The sequence below is a fragment of the Triturus cristatus genome, chromosome 3_2, assembly GCF_964204655.1.
Source record: "Triturus cristatus chromosome 3_2, aTriCri1.1, whole genome shotgun sequence".
Taxonomy (NCBI): Eukaryota; Metazoa; Chordata; class Amphibia; order Caudata; family Salamandridae; genus Triturus; species Triturus cristatus.
In genome coordinates this window covers 667932752-667949414 of record NC_140584.1, presented here as the reverse complement: position 1 = coordinate 667949414, position 16663 = coordinate 667932752, and the positions used below count along the sequence as shown (strand labels likewise).

Here is a 16663-nt window from a genome sequence, read left to right as displayed (position 1 = left end):
AGGGAGATTGATGGCACCAAAGAGTGCATAGGCCGGGCGGTACGACGAGTGCGCCCCCAGCCTCACCGCAGGCCGCCTCCGCAGCAACGAACCTACCGGCTCTGACATCCGCAGAGAGGAGGCGCCGCCTCCGACTGTGATCCAGTCCTGGGCAGGCACCCGCAGCCAACTCCGGGAGGGCCAAGAGGTCCGCGCGCGCCACATGACCCAGGCCCGGGCCTTGCACCTCAGCAGATCTCAGCGCAGCAGGGGCCCCAGGAGGCAGAAAAGGTCTCAAAACGCGCCGCCGGAGCAGGTGAGTGGCGGCGATGTGAGTTCAGGTGGCGATTAGTTGAATGCCTGTAGGATTATGTAGGATGTTGAGCTTGGCCGTCAGAGCCCACTCAGAGTGGGGCCATTTTGCAGCCGGCTAAGCCACGCCCCCAACCACTGGGCATCCTTGGTTACTGAAAGCATTTCATTGATCTTGGGAAATGATCGACTAGAATATGTGTATTCAAATCTTAGAGCTATGCAAAGCCTAAGTTTTTAAGCACTGAGAAAACAATGATACTTTATTTATATACCATAGACCCCAGCGAGGAGAGAGCGAAGCATACCTCCAAAGATGCAGTCTTCCAAGGTCCAATCTAGCATTCCTTTTTACCTCCTACAATTCTAAATAGGAAATTATTTATATACTCCAAGGGAACTCTAAGGGTACAAATATGGCAGGAATAATATATAAAGCTGTGTACACACACTCTTAACTCTAATAACAATTGTTCATTTAAGTTTACTACTCCTTCTAACCTAACCCGGACTTTAAATTACTATTTCTTGGTTCTCTAATTCCACTCTGTTGATTCGTAGCAAACGGATATTCAGCACATTTCACAGTCTCGCTTTTGCTTGTCATAAATACCGTAAGATTATTTTTAGGAAACGTCTACCCTTCTATTGGTCCTGTGCTTATTATGCTTCGGACTATAGACTTTTTGAAAGTGTGGTGGAAGAGTCCATGACATCGGCGGCGCGCACAGTGCGGAACCTTGGTGTCATAGACATAGAAAAAGACTGCCCATGTGCCAACCTGTGTGCTGACTCCAGGTGTGTGTGAACGGACGGTCATTTCAAAACGTCGTCAGTAAGTACATGCGAACTTAAGAGATCACGTCAGATCACAGGCAAGACCTCGCTGCGTTCTTAACTCATGTCAGCATATCCCAACCATGTTATTAACTATACAATATATCTGAAAGCTATTCGTTTGCTACACATGTTTGGACAGTTCTTGAAACAATGCGTTATGAATAATAGTGAAAATACAAAGATTTAAACATCGCGTAGTGTACGTTGTTTTCGGGCTGGCTCGCGCAGAGTGAAAACCCAAACCTTCCCTTCCAATATGGCAACCGCACTGTTCCACGTCCCACTGTAGCGAACCCCACTGGTCCAGTCCTCTTTTTGTTTCCATGGCGGACAATGCGGGCGGGGAGGGGGAGCACCAAGATGGCGTGTCTCCTGGAGACTCCTATCCGGATGAGCGTGCTGTCTGTGAGTATGGCGGGGGGCGGCAGGGTGGACGGGTGCTGATGTGATAGAAATGTAGCTGCATCTTTGAGTAATCACTGGGTAGGAGGCTATATACTTCCCCGGAAAGAGGATAATGCTACTGGTGACACTCCCTTACCCCTAACTGACACCTCAGAGAGCGAGGAGTACTCTGACGTGACCAGCCCAAACAGAGGGGAAGAAGCTAATGACAACTAGGAGGAACCAGAGGTTACTCGCACCCCGCAGAGAGGGTTATCGATTCTCCCTTAACTCAAGGGAGAAGGAGAGTGACTAGCTCCTCTTACTAGGAGCGAAGAAACTATATCATAAGAAGATATTTTCTTTTAAATTGGGACGAGGCAACAGAGACCACCTTTACAGAAAGGAAGCATGCTGCAGATACCCCCATGAGGATGGTCGACCATTGGCAGTACAAAGAGAGAATGACGCCCCTGGAGGGGGTAGTCCACATACAACTACTGGATGGAAGGTTACCGATACCTCCCCACATCGAGGAACTTGGTGGCTGACAGACTATTGTTGTTGTCCCGAGGTGACCACTGACAATCTCTCTCTCTCTCTAAACATAAAGGATGATACAGATGTCCACCCCTTCAACTCCTGGCTGGAGCCCTCATCCACCCTAGACATTCTTCACTCGAAGATCACGAAATTATAGACCTCGTAGGAAGCCCATGAAATAGCCTATCAAAGAGAAAAGGAACCCGACTACTACTGACCGTCTTCATAGAAGAGATGTTAAAAAGGTGCTACTCACCTGGCCTGACAACATAGAGCAAGCCATCAGAATGCATTACTTATGCCCTTAAAAACACTTTTGTTTAGCTTTTCTATCTTGCTTACGTATACAAAAGAACATTTTATAACTGTATGCTTATCTGTGTTATAATAGTCTTTATAAGCATGTTAAACTATTTATAAGAAATGCACTTAGCTTCAATGTCTGCATAGATAGTACTCAGCTAGCATATGTTTTTTTATGTTAAACGTTCCTTTGCTTGTGTTAGGGGGTATTACATATTTATCAGAGTTTCTTAGGTGGTCTTCCTTTGCTGCTGTTATTGATATTTGTTCGCAGATTATAATAGTCTTTTTTTAGACGTAGGGATTTAGCTATTGTGAGAATTGCGTTTATCAGATGCTTGAGGGTAGCTGTCATTAAGACACCCTTTTGTGGGATTGAATGCTTGTGATTTTATGTCGAGGGGTTGAATTCAAATAATAAAGGGTGTCAGTGGAGGCACTTGTTACTTTCTCCCTCCTTTTTCTCGCTTCTTATTTGTACATCAGGAGGATCTGTTTACTCTGGAACTGTTTTTCTTTGCCATAGTAAGTCTGCATTAACGGCATCCACGTGGCAGGAGGTGTGGATATGGTTAAAGTATTATTTGTTACTTTTAGAACAATCTCATTCCTAAACATTCGTTGTTATTCCTCTATTCTGGAATTATTAATTTGTGAACAGGGCTAGCTCCCCATTTGGTCTGCAGGGGTGTGAGGCCAAGTTAAGGACACAATATCCATCTATTGGGTAATTTTTTCTCTCTCCAGCTGTAGGTGTGCTTAGGTCACCAGACTGATGTATGTTCCTTCTCCGAATGTTGACAAGCAATATTTCTCTTTCATTCTTTGAGCATCACCGAAGTTAGAAAGCTTAGACTATATTGATTTTCAGTGACAGGCGCAGTGAGGAATGTTGTGTTGTTAAGAGGGACAAGAGCAGGATCTCCTGACTGCCAACTCAAATACATTGGTGAAGAACTCTGGAAAGAAAGTCGTCGGCTTGCAGCATTTTTCAGAGGCGGCAGAACATGAAGAAAATATTTGTTTCAAGCAAATCTGCTCAGCCGTCTCAAGATTAATTTTGCATTTGTTTGCAAGTCAAAATCAAGATTCGATCAACTAATTAGAGGGATCACCAAAAAACAACCCCTGCAGTCTGATTTCATCCTATGAGAGAAATCTTTTCTCCAGACACCAGGTCCTGGGAGTGATCACAGTTAGAGGGAGAATAGAGCCTTAACAGTACCAATCTATTGAGACTGTAATGTGAGTGCCAGACATGAAATAGCGAACTTACCTCCTACCTGAATGGCTACTAACTCTTGTATGAAGACCCTGCTCTCCAACTACAACAGTTAGCATTGTCACAGTTTTTTTTAATGAATGTCCACTGTTAAGGGCAGGGTTTTGATCACCCCAAGGTTCTGAATATCCCATGACTAGGTTATGCCAGAATTTATTATATACCACTGCACTGTGCGATAGCACAGTTTCTTACCTGAGTTTCCTATGAACCGGTTTGTGAATTGCTTTGGCAGATATACTTTTAAGTATTTGCTCAGTGTCACAAAATGTCCGTAAATAAAGCCAGATTTTATTTGTGCTCCTGTGCCCAGGTTGCCAGCTGAGGATCAACAAGACCACTCAGTCTGAGCTTTGCCACTTAAGCACATTGTATAGGTCTTGGCTTGATCACATGCTCTGTGTGCCTCAATCCCCTTGTTTGCACAATTGTGAACATCTCTCCAGTTCTATATGGTTCAATAACTGGTTTTCATTTTACATTTAGATTAACTCTTTTTAAAATTTTGTGAGTGTCGAAATGTTATGGGCCCGATGGCCAGTTATCTTTGCAACTAAGCTTAGCTTATTCATGCAAAAGATAGTTTTATGCTCACAATATGATTAACTTGCATGAAGATTTTTGTGTGAATTAATCTAATAAGACCTGGTAGCAGCTGAGAGGTAATCGTTTCAGTGCTGGCATGTACAGTGAGTTTGTGCACACCCAAAAACCTGCATGGTTAAGGGTTTTTACCAACTTCTTCTAACTCATTAGCACCATGCAAAAGGTTGAAAATCTACTCCTGACCAGGGCAGTAGTAAAACATTTTCTAGAGTAAGAAGGGACTACCCCTTGCAAAATAAAATGTGGCGATGTAGGTAAAGGAGTTTCTCCATTTAAGGAAAATATTTCCTATTGGAGAAAAAAGAAAAACAAGTTTTAGCAAATGCATTTGCACTGGTTTCGCAAAAGCAGATGTACAGGTGTATATTTGCTCATGTCAAATGAAATTCAGAGAAGTTTGCGAAGAGTATGATTTCCAGGTTGACTTCTGTAAGCTCTTATGAATTTCCCCAAGTTGTAAATTTGCAGTCCTGAAAATTTATAGAACTAAATACAAAATCAATTTCCTGAGCCACAATCACGTAGTGCATGACAGTAATTAATTCACAAAGTAGTTGTCTTCCGTGTTCATCCTTGGTCTTTATTCCATATATTGTAATGTTTGGTTGTGCTTCAGTTCTTCATTAATGTTACCAGCAGTTAGTTTTTTGCCAACACGTGTTTCGTCTATTGGTATTTACCACAGACTTCGTCAGGGCTACAACAAGCAAATGTATATCCTAATTACATTAAATTACATATATAATAAACCTCCATCAATTTGTGGGTGAGACTACCAAAATGCTCAGTGCACTGCTTTAACCATGCAAAGAAAAAAACATATTTATGCACTTTGCTGTATTGCAAATTATGACCAAAGGAAAAAATAAGTGATTAACTACAAGGAAACTTATTAAAAGAAGGCAAAGAAGTAAAAAGCGAAAGAAAAGGAGACACCTAAAATATTTAAGTGAAAATTAAAACAAAAAGAGACCCGTGTCAGAACATCTAATAGAATCACCCATGCTACCTTCAAAATTGAATAGGTCACAGCAATCCATGCACAACTCCATTGTGCACATCACACATTTTGTGGACTCACCATGAACATAGAATCCACAGATGATATACGGTGTATCCAACACGATCAACCAACTTCGGAGTTTACTGACCAGTAGAAAAACTCCCATATAATTTGTACACAAGAATATCCATATGTATAAGGGCTCCAAATCTAAATATAAAATTATCTCAAAGTTAACTAACACAGTTGACAGGCACTCGCCAGTTATGGCACTTCCTGTATGATGTAAGTGGGAATTCAACTTAGCTCTGTCTTCAATCTTCTTAAAAGAAATCAATGTCCTAAAACAACATGTAGGACAGTTTTACATAATATATCACCTTGATCAGTAAGGGTTCAGACTCACCAGTAAAGTGAGTCTCTAAATACCCTTTTATATAGCGACGTTAAATGTCCTACACATTATCAAAAATAGAATATCATCCAAGAAATTTAAAACGCTATTATTAGGATGCGCGAATATATGCCCCACGCACTATCTTAACTGAATAACATCTGTTACATATATCACATGTACCTATCCGAAACCGGCTAGCCACACACTTATATATGTCCCAAATTTAATAAAAAGCCCCCATTCAAAAAATATGAGACCTTCATAGCAATCCTACCTCAATCTCGAGCAACGCGGCGGAGAGTACTCCGATCTGATATTGGAGTCTAGCATCAGCGCCATTTTGAAGTGGCTATTTATATGGTGTTCCAATGAGCAGCATAGAAGAAGTCCTTCTTTCATATGAGGTAGCTAGGGTCAAAACCACGGGCGCCATCTTAGCAGTGTGGCACTACTACAATTTAAAGTGATTTCCAAAATTAAATTCCACGTAACCATAGGAATTTTGATGGGTTACGAAAATACAATATTTAGTGGTCGTCAATAATATTACCTTTTTAATTTCAAAAGAGTCCTCCCTCTAATTTTTGAGTATTTTAGCTCGGGGTGGAATCTAGCCATATTACCTCCACTAAAAAAGAAGTGAGCAGCCTTAGCCAACACCAAAAGATCTTCCTAGTCCTAATAACCTATAATGCAACAATAAACCATAAGCATGCCTATAATAAATGCATGCTCAAACTAATATTCCGGACCGGCAAAGAATAATAGCTACCGGTTCCCACCAAGACTCGAACCCTGATCTCTCAGGAAGCAAGTCCCACGCTCGATTTATTGAGCTAAGCTATCCATGCAGAGAACAATAGAGCTGTTAATTAAAACTAATCAAGTGTGACCTAATCAATTAAGGATGTATAACACTTTTACACGGGTCTCGCTGTGAGTGAGCTTCCTCTTCCCTGTAAAAAGGGAAATTGTAAATTTATAAGAAAACGTCTTGTAATTTCATGCAATCTAATATTGGACTGATGTTATATATCCTTAATTGATTAGGTCACACTTGATTAGTTTTAATGAACAGCTGTATTGTTCTCAAATATGGGCAGTATGCATATATGAATACTTGTTTATAGATTTTAGAAACAATCGTGCTCTGCATGGATAGCTTAGCTCAATTGATCGAGCGCAGGACTTGTTTCCTGAGAGATCAGGGTCCGATTCTTGGTGGGAACCGGTAGTTATTCTTTGCCGGTCCGGAACATTAGTTCGAGAATGCTTTTATTATAGGCATGCTGTATGGTTTATTGTTGCATTATAGGTTATTAGGACTAGGAAGATCTTTTGGTTTTGGCTAAGACTGCTCACTTCTTTTCTCAGTGGAGGTATTATAGCTAGATTCCATCCTGCGCTAAAATACTCAAAAATTAGAAGGAGGACTCTTGAAATTATAAATTAAAAGGTAGAATTATTGACGACCACTAAATATTGTTGTATTTTCGTGACCCATCAAAATTCCGGGGAATTTATCTTTGGAAATCACTTTAAATTGTAGTAGTGCCACACTGCTTAGATGGCGCCCGTGGTTTTGACCCTAGCTACCTCGTATGAAATAAGGACTTCTTCTATGTTGCTCACTGGGACACCATATAAATAGGCACTTCAAAATGGCGCTGATGCTAGACACCAATTTCAGATCGGAGTACTCTCCACCGTGTTGCTCAAGATAGGATTGCTATGAAGGTCTCATATTTTCTGAATGGGGGCTTTTTTTTTTATAACAATTTTATTGAAATTGAAAACAGAGACATCGTTACAACATCGTATTGTCCCCCTGCTGCAGTGAAATACGATTTAACAATGTTCATGGACTGTATACATTCAGTACTTTTGAAAGGTTATAGTTCAGGTCGTCTCAGCATGCCATGTCTTCTGTCGGTGAGGTACAAATTTCCCCTCTATAGATATTCCAACCACCCCACTTCTTGTCCCATTTCTTGGGGCAGCCCCTCAGTTGTAGAATTCCTTCTCTGCTATCATGCATCTTTCCAACTTCGCCACCCAGCCTACTACTGTTAAAGGCCTCCTATTGGATCCCCAAAGCATCGTCATGGCTCTTTTGACCAGCAGGTACCCCAGTGCGGCCCATATTTGCCCGAGTTCTGTCAAATCTGTGGCCGCCCATATGTTCAGGATCCTCAACCTCGGTGTCAATTGGATCTGTTTACCCAACGTGTCTTGCATTTTCTTGGTTTCATCCCCCACAGAGAACGTATTTCGGGACAGTCCCACTAGATATGATAAAAGGTGATTTCTTGGCGGCAGCCCTTGAGGCACAATGCATCCGCACGACTTCCTATTTTGGCCAGTAGCACCCCAGGAAGTTAGGACTTATGTAGAATTTTTAGTTGTATGCGGCGAAAGCGATGGTTTATTGCTGTTTCCCCGGGGGACATTAACACTGTCTGCCAGTCTTCGTCATCTATTGGTCCTACGTCCACCTGTCTGCTTTCTCGAAGAGTCTGAAAGGAGTCGGGTAAGTTGTTACAGAGCTTTTGATAGGTACAGGAGACAACTTTGTTCAAGAGAGGTTCTGAGAGCAGGCGGTCCTCTAAGGGGGAGGAGTCTGGTAGGGAAGTCAGGTCTGGAATTGTCGTGAGAAAGGCGTGCCTAATCTGCAGATATCGAAAAACCTCCCCGGGCGCAATAGCATATTTGGCTTGTAGTTCCTTAAACGTGAGAAGTTTTCCCTTGCAGACAAAGTCGCCTATAGCTGTTATGCCAATGATGTCCCATTTATCAAAACCTGTATGGTGGCAGAGCAATCCTAACCACTGAGAGGACCACAAAGGCGTGGCTTTCAGGAGTTTACCTGCCCAACCCAGGCGTTTAGTGGCCTTGTGCCAAATGGCTACGGTCTGTGACATGGGTCCCAGATAACGTCCCCTCCGGACCTTGGTGTAGAGGGCGCCCATGTAGCCTTCTCTCCCCGTTTGATACTCTTGTTACTGGAAAGATGGGTTTGACGGGGAGCCATAGATCCAATGATTAACTGCCACTAGTTGCGAGGCCCAATAGTAAAATCACAGATCTGGGAGGACAATCCCACCATCGTACCACCCTTTTGTCCGCTTTTGGAGGGCGATACGAGGTGCACCACCGTCCCATACTAAGGTGCGGATTTCCCCTTCAATGGTGGCAAAATAACTATCAGGAATCGGGTACGGACAGTTTTGAAGTACATACAGGAATCTAGGTAGGGCGAGCATTTTGAACAAGGCTGCTCGTCCCAGGAGGGACAAGGGCAGTGACCTCCAGTGCTTGACGTCGTCTTGTAATTGTTTGAGGGGGCCTAGAAGATTCCGGTCATGAATGTCTTAGACTCAGGCGTGATAAATATACCTAAATACTTAAAACCCTCCGTGGCCAGCTCAATAAAAAAATTTCGGGCTACCGTGACAAAGAATTTTCAATTCTATTAAGGACACGGAGGCGAGGATTATGCTTCTCTTTGCTTTACTGCAAAACACAGCAGCCAATAAACAACTTTAAAATCAGCATACCCCGGAAGTACAACCCCCTCCATAGTATGCACCAATCACTTTAAGTCCATTAGTGTATATAGTTCGTAATGAGCACCTTACTTCCTCTTTCTTTGCATCAACTTGTAACACAGTCCACAAACTTGACCGTTGAACACTGGACCAGCAATTTTCTTCATCGACGCGAGTCCAAACTTGAGCATGGAATTTCATCTCCAGAAACAAAGTCGATGTCACCTGTGCCTTATGCCGGCTTGTTCTGTTCTCCTGAAACGAGAATATATGTCGTAATATACCATTCACCGAATGTATGTCCTCAACAAAATGGGCGGGATGAAACCCTAACTAGATACGTAATACAAACATCATTATCAACAATATGACAAAAGTCCAACAACATAATGAAAACACATTTTCATGGGTGGGATAATCCTCGCCTCCGTGTCCTTAATAGAATTGACATTTCTTTGTCGCGACAGCTTGAATTTTTTTTTTTCTATGTCAGTCCACGGAGGCTCAGATTATGCTAGTTTAAAGTTGACCCACCACATTAGTAGCAACGTCTACAATTGGTTTATGATAAAACGTTTTGAATGTAGAATCAGAAGACCAATCCGCCGCAGTCATATCCTGTAAACGAGAACCTGTAGCCAAAGCCTTGGAAGCCATAGTCCCTCCTACTGAATGAGCACCAAATGTTGAAGTGTCTATACCTGCCAACTGCAACAGCCAGGAGACCCATCTGGCTAGAGTCGCGGCAGTGACTGGGTGGAAGGGTTTCTGTAAAGAAATCAACAACTGTCCTGCAACATCTGTCCTAAATTCTCGAGTGCAATCTTCATAACACTTCAAACATTGAACAACACATGACTTACTGTGATGTGGGAATGCAGGGTAAGAAATAAATTTAGAATTGGGCTTAGTGCGCTTGGAAATAGTAAACGACACCCCAAAGGAGTGAAAACTACCTGCTATGTCCAGGGCACGAACATCTGAGACGCGTCTACATGATATCAAACATAACTAAAGCGTCAACTTGGCCGATAATTGCTTATGTGAAAGACCCTCATTCGCTGGCCAATTCCGAAGGAAACGTAATACCACGTTGACATCTCACAACTGAGAGTACCGGGGTGTGGGAGCATTGACCAACCTGATACCATGCACCACTTTACAGACCAGTGGATGCTCTCCCACTGGTTTACCATCCACATGAGGATGACCTGCCGAAATTTCTGATCTGAAGTTGTTAATCGTCCTATACGCCAAACCTGTACTTGCCATCTCCGATAGGAAGTTAAAAATCATATGGATCCCCTTGTAGTGCAGTGCAGTACACCAACTAACCCATTTACGCCAAGCAGACTCATATCGCTTATGTGTAGCAGGCGCCCAGGATTGGGACAGGAAGTACAAAGTGTCCTCCGAAACTCCTGGCATTTGCCAACGTCTCCGGAAAGTCTCCACGCCATGAGGGACCCTGTAGGATAAGTGGATGAGGTTGACCCAGCGGGTCTGTTAGAATCTCGGGAAAGGTCTGCAGACGAGCTGGGAAGGCACATGACTGGGCCAGTGCTGCTGGGAACCACGCTTTTGCTCTCCAACACTGGGATATTGGAATCACCTCCGCACTTTGTCTGCGGATCTGTGCCAACGTTCTCTGAATCATGGCAAACGGAGGAAATGCATAAAGCATACCCGTCATCCATGATTGAAGAAAGGCGTCCGAGTTGCTCGCTAGAGGGTCCTGCCGCCAACTGTAAAACTGGGGCAGTTGTGCATTGAGCCTGGAGGCAAAGAGATCTATTGTACAAGGGCCCCACTTGGCGTTGAGTTGATGAAAAACTCTGGGATGAAGACAGCAATCGCCGGAGTCCCGCAGGAAGCGGGAGTTCCAGTCCGCTACCACGTTGGTGCAATACGGAATATACTCCGCTGTCACCGATATGTGATTTTGTAGGCAATAGTGCCAGAAGTCCTTGGCTATTTCCATTAGTAAGCATGACCTCGTGCCACCCAGACGATTGATATATCGTACTGCTGAGACATTGTCCATTCGGAGCAGTATACAACAACTCGCCTTGTGTGGTGACAGGGTGCGAATCGCAAATGAACCCGCCAAGAGTTCCAGGCAATTTATGTGGAGTTTCAGCTCCTCCTGGGACCAACGGCCCCCAGTCTCCACCGTCCCACACCGGGCTCCCCAGCCCCATCTGCTGGCATCTGATTCGATCACTGTCTCTGGGACTGATGCAAAGATGGCCTTGCCATTCCAGGTGTCCATGTGATCTAACCACCACAAAATCTCTGTCCTTGCCTTCTGTGTTATCAGAATCTGTTCTGTATAACTGAGCCCCTTGCGTAAGTGTAGAATTTTCAACCTCTGGAGTGCCCTGTAGTGAAGGGGACCCGGGAAAATAGCCTGAATGGACGAGGCCCACCAGTCTGGCCAACGTCCTCAATGATATGGTCGGAGCAGACAACGCTCTCCTCAACTCTTTCTTGATGGCAATTCGTTTCTTGAGAGACAGCAAAAGTTGAGCAGAGACTGAGTCCACCTTCAACCCCCGGAACTCCATCGACTGTGACGGCTTCATGACAGGTTTGTCTACATTGATGATGAACCCCAACTCCTGCTGGAGTTGCGTCGTCCAGGCTAGATGACGAAGCACTGTAGTGATACTCTGAGCCATTATCAGGATATCGTCTAAGATGATGAGCCTGACCCCCCCCCCCCCCCCGCTCTCTCAAAAATTGTACTATCGGTTTGAGGAGCTTGGTGAAACACCAAGGGGCAGACAAGAGTCTGAATGGCAGGGCGGCGTACTCGTACCAAACGCCTCCCCATTGAAACTGCAGGAACCTCCTGTGGGGCGGAAATATAGGAACTGCCAAGTAGGCGTCTTTTAAATAGAAACGCACCATCCAATCTCCCTCTAAGAGTAGATCTCGAAGTAAGTGTATGCACCCCATCTTGAAGTGGCGATACACTACCCAAGAGTTAAACTCTTTTAGATTGAACACCAGACGATAGCCCAGATCTTTTTTGGGTTCGAGGAAAACCGTGCTGGTAAATCCGTGTTCGTGTGGCGTAGTTCGCACAATAGCTCCTTTCTACATCAGAGATGCTACTTCGTCGTCTATGAAAGACCTCTCTACATGGGTAAAATGTAGTGAACGTGGAGTGCATGTCTGTTGGGGAGTGCCGGAAAAATCTGTCCGAAAACCTTGAACCGTCTGCAGTATCCAAGGGTCGCCCGTCGGGGTTCTCAACCTGTGAGCAAACCCAGCAATCCGACCCCCCCCACCCCCCCCCCCGTCATGTCCCCCCTGAATTAAATTTAGCTGAATAGGAGGTGTGTGTCATTGCTGTGACCTCTGTATCCTGATGATGTTACAGTCTGCCATGGGAAGCTTGCCATAGTTCTGCAGGGGCTGCGTAAATGGCTTTAATGCTTTAATCAATGCCTTGTTTACTGAACCCTGGATGTGGGAATCGAGGGCTTCCACTGAGTGTTCCTCCAACTGGTGCTCATAGGGCACCTCATCATATTCCACATCATCTGCATATTCTGCCCACTGGTCTGCCTCCTCAAGGTAGTACGCCATCTGTTCAAAATTAGGAGGGAGGAGGAACTTCGGGGGGAGGGGGGGCGGGGACAACCCAGGGGTGTCACTGATAGCCAAGTAACCCTAGAAGACCAAACTACCAAAAACCTGCTTCAGTGCAAAATAATAATAATTGTGGAGGGAGCCACCCCTATTCCCCCTAAGGCAGTGCCTTATTACACTTTTGCGCCCCATCGAGCGTTCAAGGGACAGAGGGTAGAGGCAGAAGCAGTCCGGGACACACGAAAACCCGATCGGCAATGAAATGTCCGATGTGGGCGTTCGCGTATGCGCGGACCGTATGGCAACGGAAAGCGGACTGACCCCTCAAGCGCGCAGCGCGTCTGTCCCGCTCCACAGAATCGGAGTTGCCTGCGAGCGCCGGAGCACGAAATAGAATACCAAGCGCGCGACACGCGCTGAAACGCCTGCAATCACTCCCGTTAACCACAACAACAACACAATCAAGAGAGAAATCAGAAATCACTTAACTCGCTGCTGCAGCAGCAAAGAAAGAGGAAGTGATGTGCTCATTATGAACTATATACTCTAATGGACTGATAGTGATTGGTGCATACTATGGAGGGGGTTGTACTTCCTGGGTATGCTGAGTTTAAAGTTGTTTATTGGCTGCTGTGTTTTGCAGTAAAGCAAAGAGAAGCATACTCTGAGCCTCCATGGACTGACATGGAATTGTGTAACCACGAGGCAACCTAGGCGGGGGGGCCGTGTAAGACATATAGCACAGATTTGGACCAGTTAATGGTATAACCCACGTATTTGCTAGTTAGTAAAAATGTTTAATAGGCTGTTAATAGAGGCCCATGGGGACGCCAAATATACCAGGATGTCGTCAGCGTTTAACGATATTCTATCCTCTTTAGCTTCACTCCAGTGCAGTCCACGGAGCATCACGTTACATCGTATCCATATTGACAGCGGTTCCAGAGTCAACGCAAACAGTAAGGGGGACACGGGACATCCCTGCCTGGTCCCTCTTTGTAAGGCAAATGTTAGTGATGTGTGATTATTTACTCTGACTTGACCAAGCAGCGCAGTGTAGAGCAGCGCCACCCATTGTCGTAACCGTGGACCAAAGCCGAACCTGGCCAAGACCTCGAAGAGGTATGGCAATTCTATCGAGTCGACCGCCATGGCGGCATCCAGTGACATTATGACCGTGTCTTCCTCTATATAGGACTGCCTATCCAAGACGTTATGGACCCGACGGATATTTAGGGCAGTGTTACGCCCCGGCACAAACCCAGACTGGTCTTCATGGACCAGCGAGGGGAGGACCGCGATCAAACGAGACGCGAGAAGTTTCGTCAGCACCTTGGCTTCCGAGCTTATTAAAGAAATAGGCCTATATGAGCCACAGTTGGTCGCTGGTTTCCCAGATTTGTGTATGACAACTATAGAAGCCAGCCTTTGATCTAATGGAAGAATACCCTGTTGCAAACTCTCTTCATACATGTGCTTTAGGTATGGGACCACCTTTAAGGTCATCCCTTTAAGGAATTTTATTGGAATCCAGTTAGGCTCCATTGCCGTCCCCGATTGGATGGCAAAAATGGCTTTACAGATCTCTTCTGCCGTTAAATCTGCGTCTAGCGCTTCCCGGTCAATGTCCGACAATGTAGGCAAGTCCATTTCCTCCAGGAGTTGACGTGAATCGAACGAGGAAGTGGTGGTCTTGGAGGTATATACAACCTCCAGGTGGTCTGCAAAAGCTTCCGCCACCTCCCGGGGATCTGTCGCCCGTCCTCGAGTAGAATTTCAGGGACCCACCGAGCCGCCTGATCTCGTCGCTCCAGCCATGCCAGCATTCTGCCGGCCCTATCTACGAGCTCGTACACTCTATGGCTAGTATGGAGTAATCTCGCCTGGGTTTATTCGCGTGCTAGGGCTTTATATTCCAGCTGTTTATTCCTGAGACTATTGGCTGTGGCTGCTGTGGGAGAGGCGATATGGTCCGTTTCTAGTTGGAGCAAATCGCTCTCAAGTTGCGTCGGCTGCCTGTTTTGGTTCTGGATATATCCAATCTTCAACGCCAAGGCGTGCCCCTTAATCACTGCCTTGTAGGCTTCCCAGATAGTCTTTGCCGAGTCGACCGAGCCTACATTTTCATTAAAATAATGGTCGGTGTTGTCAGCGAGGTCTTCTTTAATATCCGGGATTTTAAGGAGCCATGGATTAATAATTATGGGGCCTCTGGTATACTTACGGTGAAAGGTGAGTTTAACCCAGAGGGGGGAGTGATCGGAGATACCTCTCGGGAGCCCACAAAGTTTCTGGAAGTGGCCTAGGTCCGCAAGGGAGGTAAGAAAATAGTCAATGCGGGACATGCTTTTGTGTGCATTGGAATAGTGTGTATAGTGAGTTATAGTAGGGTGCAGTGAACGTCAAATGTCAGTCAGGTCCATTGCGTGGGTGAAGTCTGCCATATGGGTGCTACGGTGGGGAGAGAGTCTCTGGGGGTGCCTTTCAAGCCGCTCGTCCATCGTCATGTTGAAGTCTCTCCCTATTATAAGGGTACCGAGGGGAGATGTATCAAGATTGTACCCAAATATTGCAGTGCAGCCCTCCCCAGCGCAGGTGGAAGATAGACTGACACCACATTTAGTGGTTTGCCCTCCCAGAGCGCCTCCAACACAGCAAATCCTCCCTGTGGGTCAGCCCACATCCGGGTAGGAGTAAGGGCCAGACTTTTATGTATAAGGATACCCGTACCCCTGGAGCTGGACGTGAGCCCCGCATGTACCAGAAGCTTCTATCCCCACCTGTCCAGGGCCTTACAGCTATTACCCACCAGGTGTGTCTCTTGCAATAATATCAGGTCTGGCGATTGTCTCTTAAGGTACTGCAGAACCATCCCTGTTTTATTTTATCGCCCAGGCTGTTCTCATTCCACGTCAATATGGACAATTTTATCCATCCTTCGTCAGTCATGGCGGGTAGTCATCTAGACTCTAGTGAGTGTATTACGGTTGCTGGTGGCGTGCATAGCAACCCCAGTTCCTGAAAGCAGTCCTTGTTATAAGCAAAGGTGGAGCCCCACCATTCGTGCCCTTCCAAGCAGGTAGGCAGTACCAGCAGTCTAGCAGATTAACCTAACTGAGTTAGGTCCATTATGATCCACTGTGCAACTAGAACTGTAAAAAGTAAAAACCACAACTGCATTCCCCCCACCCTGAACCTCCCCTCCCTGCCCTCCTGCCAGTGGAATTCCAACTTTCCACTCCCCAACAAGGCAGAGTGCCTGTCGCCCTCCCCGTGTGTGTGTTACCTAGGTAACTGCCTCTACCCCTCACCTAGTCAGTGTAATATAATCAGGTTATATTTAAAAGCAGTCAATTGTAGTCCAGTCCTTACGAATACTTGCGTGCCGATGGTGAATTATTGAGGCGCAATCTCGGTACATCTAGTGCCGCTACGGAAGTAGTGCAAATGAGAACATAGGAAGCCATCCCGTGTGGGTCACAAACACTGGAGTAGGAGAGTGTGTATATAGTATAAGAGTGCTGTTCAGAGCAAATGAGGCTCAATGCATCGAGTCAGAGCTTTCCACCCGGGTCTTCCCCCGAGTGGATTTCTTTGTACGCTGGAGGGGCGCGCTGGCCATTGTTGTGGGCCCTGTTGTTGCGATCCTCTTTCGGTCTCCCTACTCTACGCCAGCCCTGCAGCCACCCCCGACCTCCTCTGGGGACAGGAAAAACCAAACCTTACCCTCTGATTCAACACAGACTTTAGCTGGGAACAGCACGGAGTACTTTGTCTTTATCGCGTAGAGCTTTTTTGACCGCTGTAAAGCTGTGCCTGAACTCTGGTGGTGAAGCCCGGGAAGAAGGTAACAGCCGTGTTGTCGA

At 45.5% G+C, this 16663-nt stretch overlaps 1 protein-coding gene across 5 annotated transcripts in view; it reads left to right on the top strand.

Annotated features, from left to right (window-relative positions):
* Positions 1-1097: 1097 nt before the first annotated feature.
* ARMC8 (armadillo repeat containing 8) overlaps positions 1098-16663 on the top strand; it is an 811657-nt gene continuing 796091 nt past the window's right edge. For 2 of the 5 annotated variants that reach the window (XM_085648654.1, XM_085648653.1), the window contains exon 1: positions 1392-1536. In XM_085648654.1, coding sequence (XP_085504780.1) covers positions 1465-1536 — 72 coding nt within the window. In that variant the 5' untranslated portion in view covers positions 1392-1464. Of the gene's footprint in view, positions 1127-1391; positions 1537-16663 lie in introns of those variants that run through there. The other 3 variants (XM_085648656.1, XM_085648655.1, XM_085648657.1) reach the window with 2 other exon arrangements.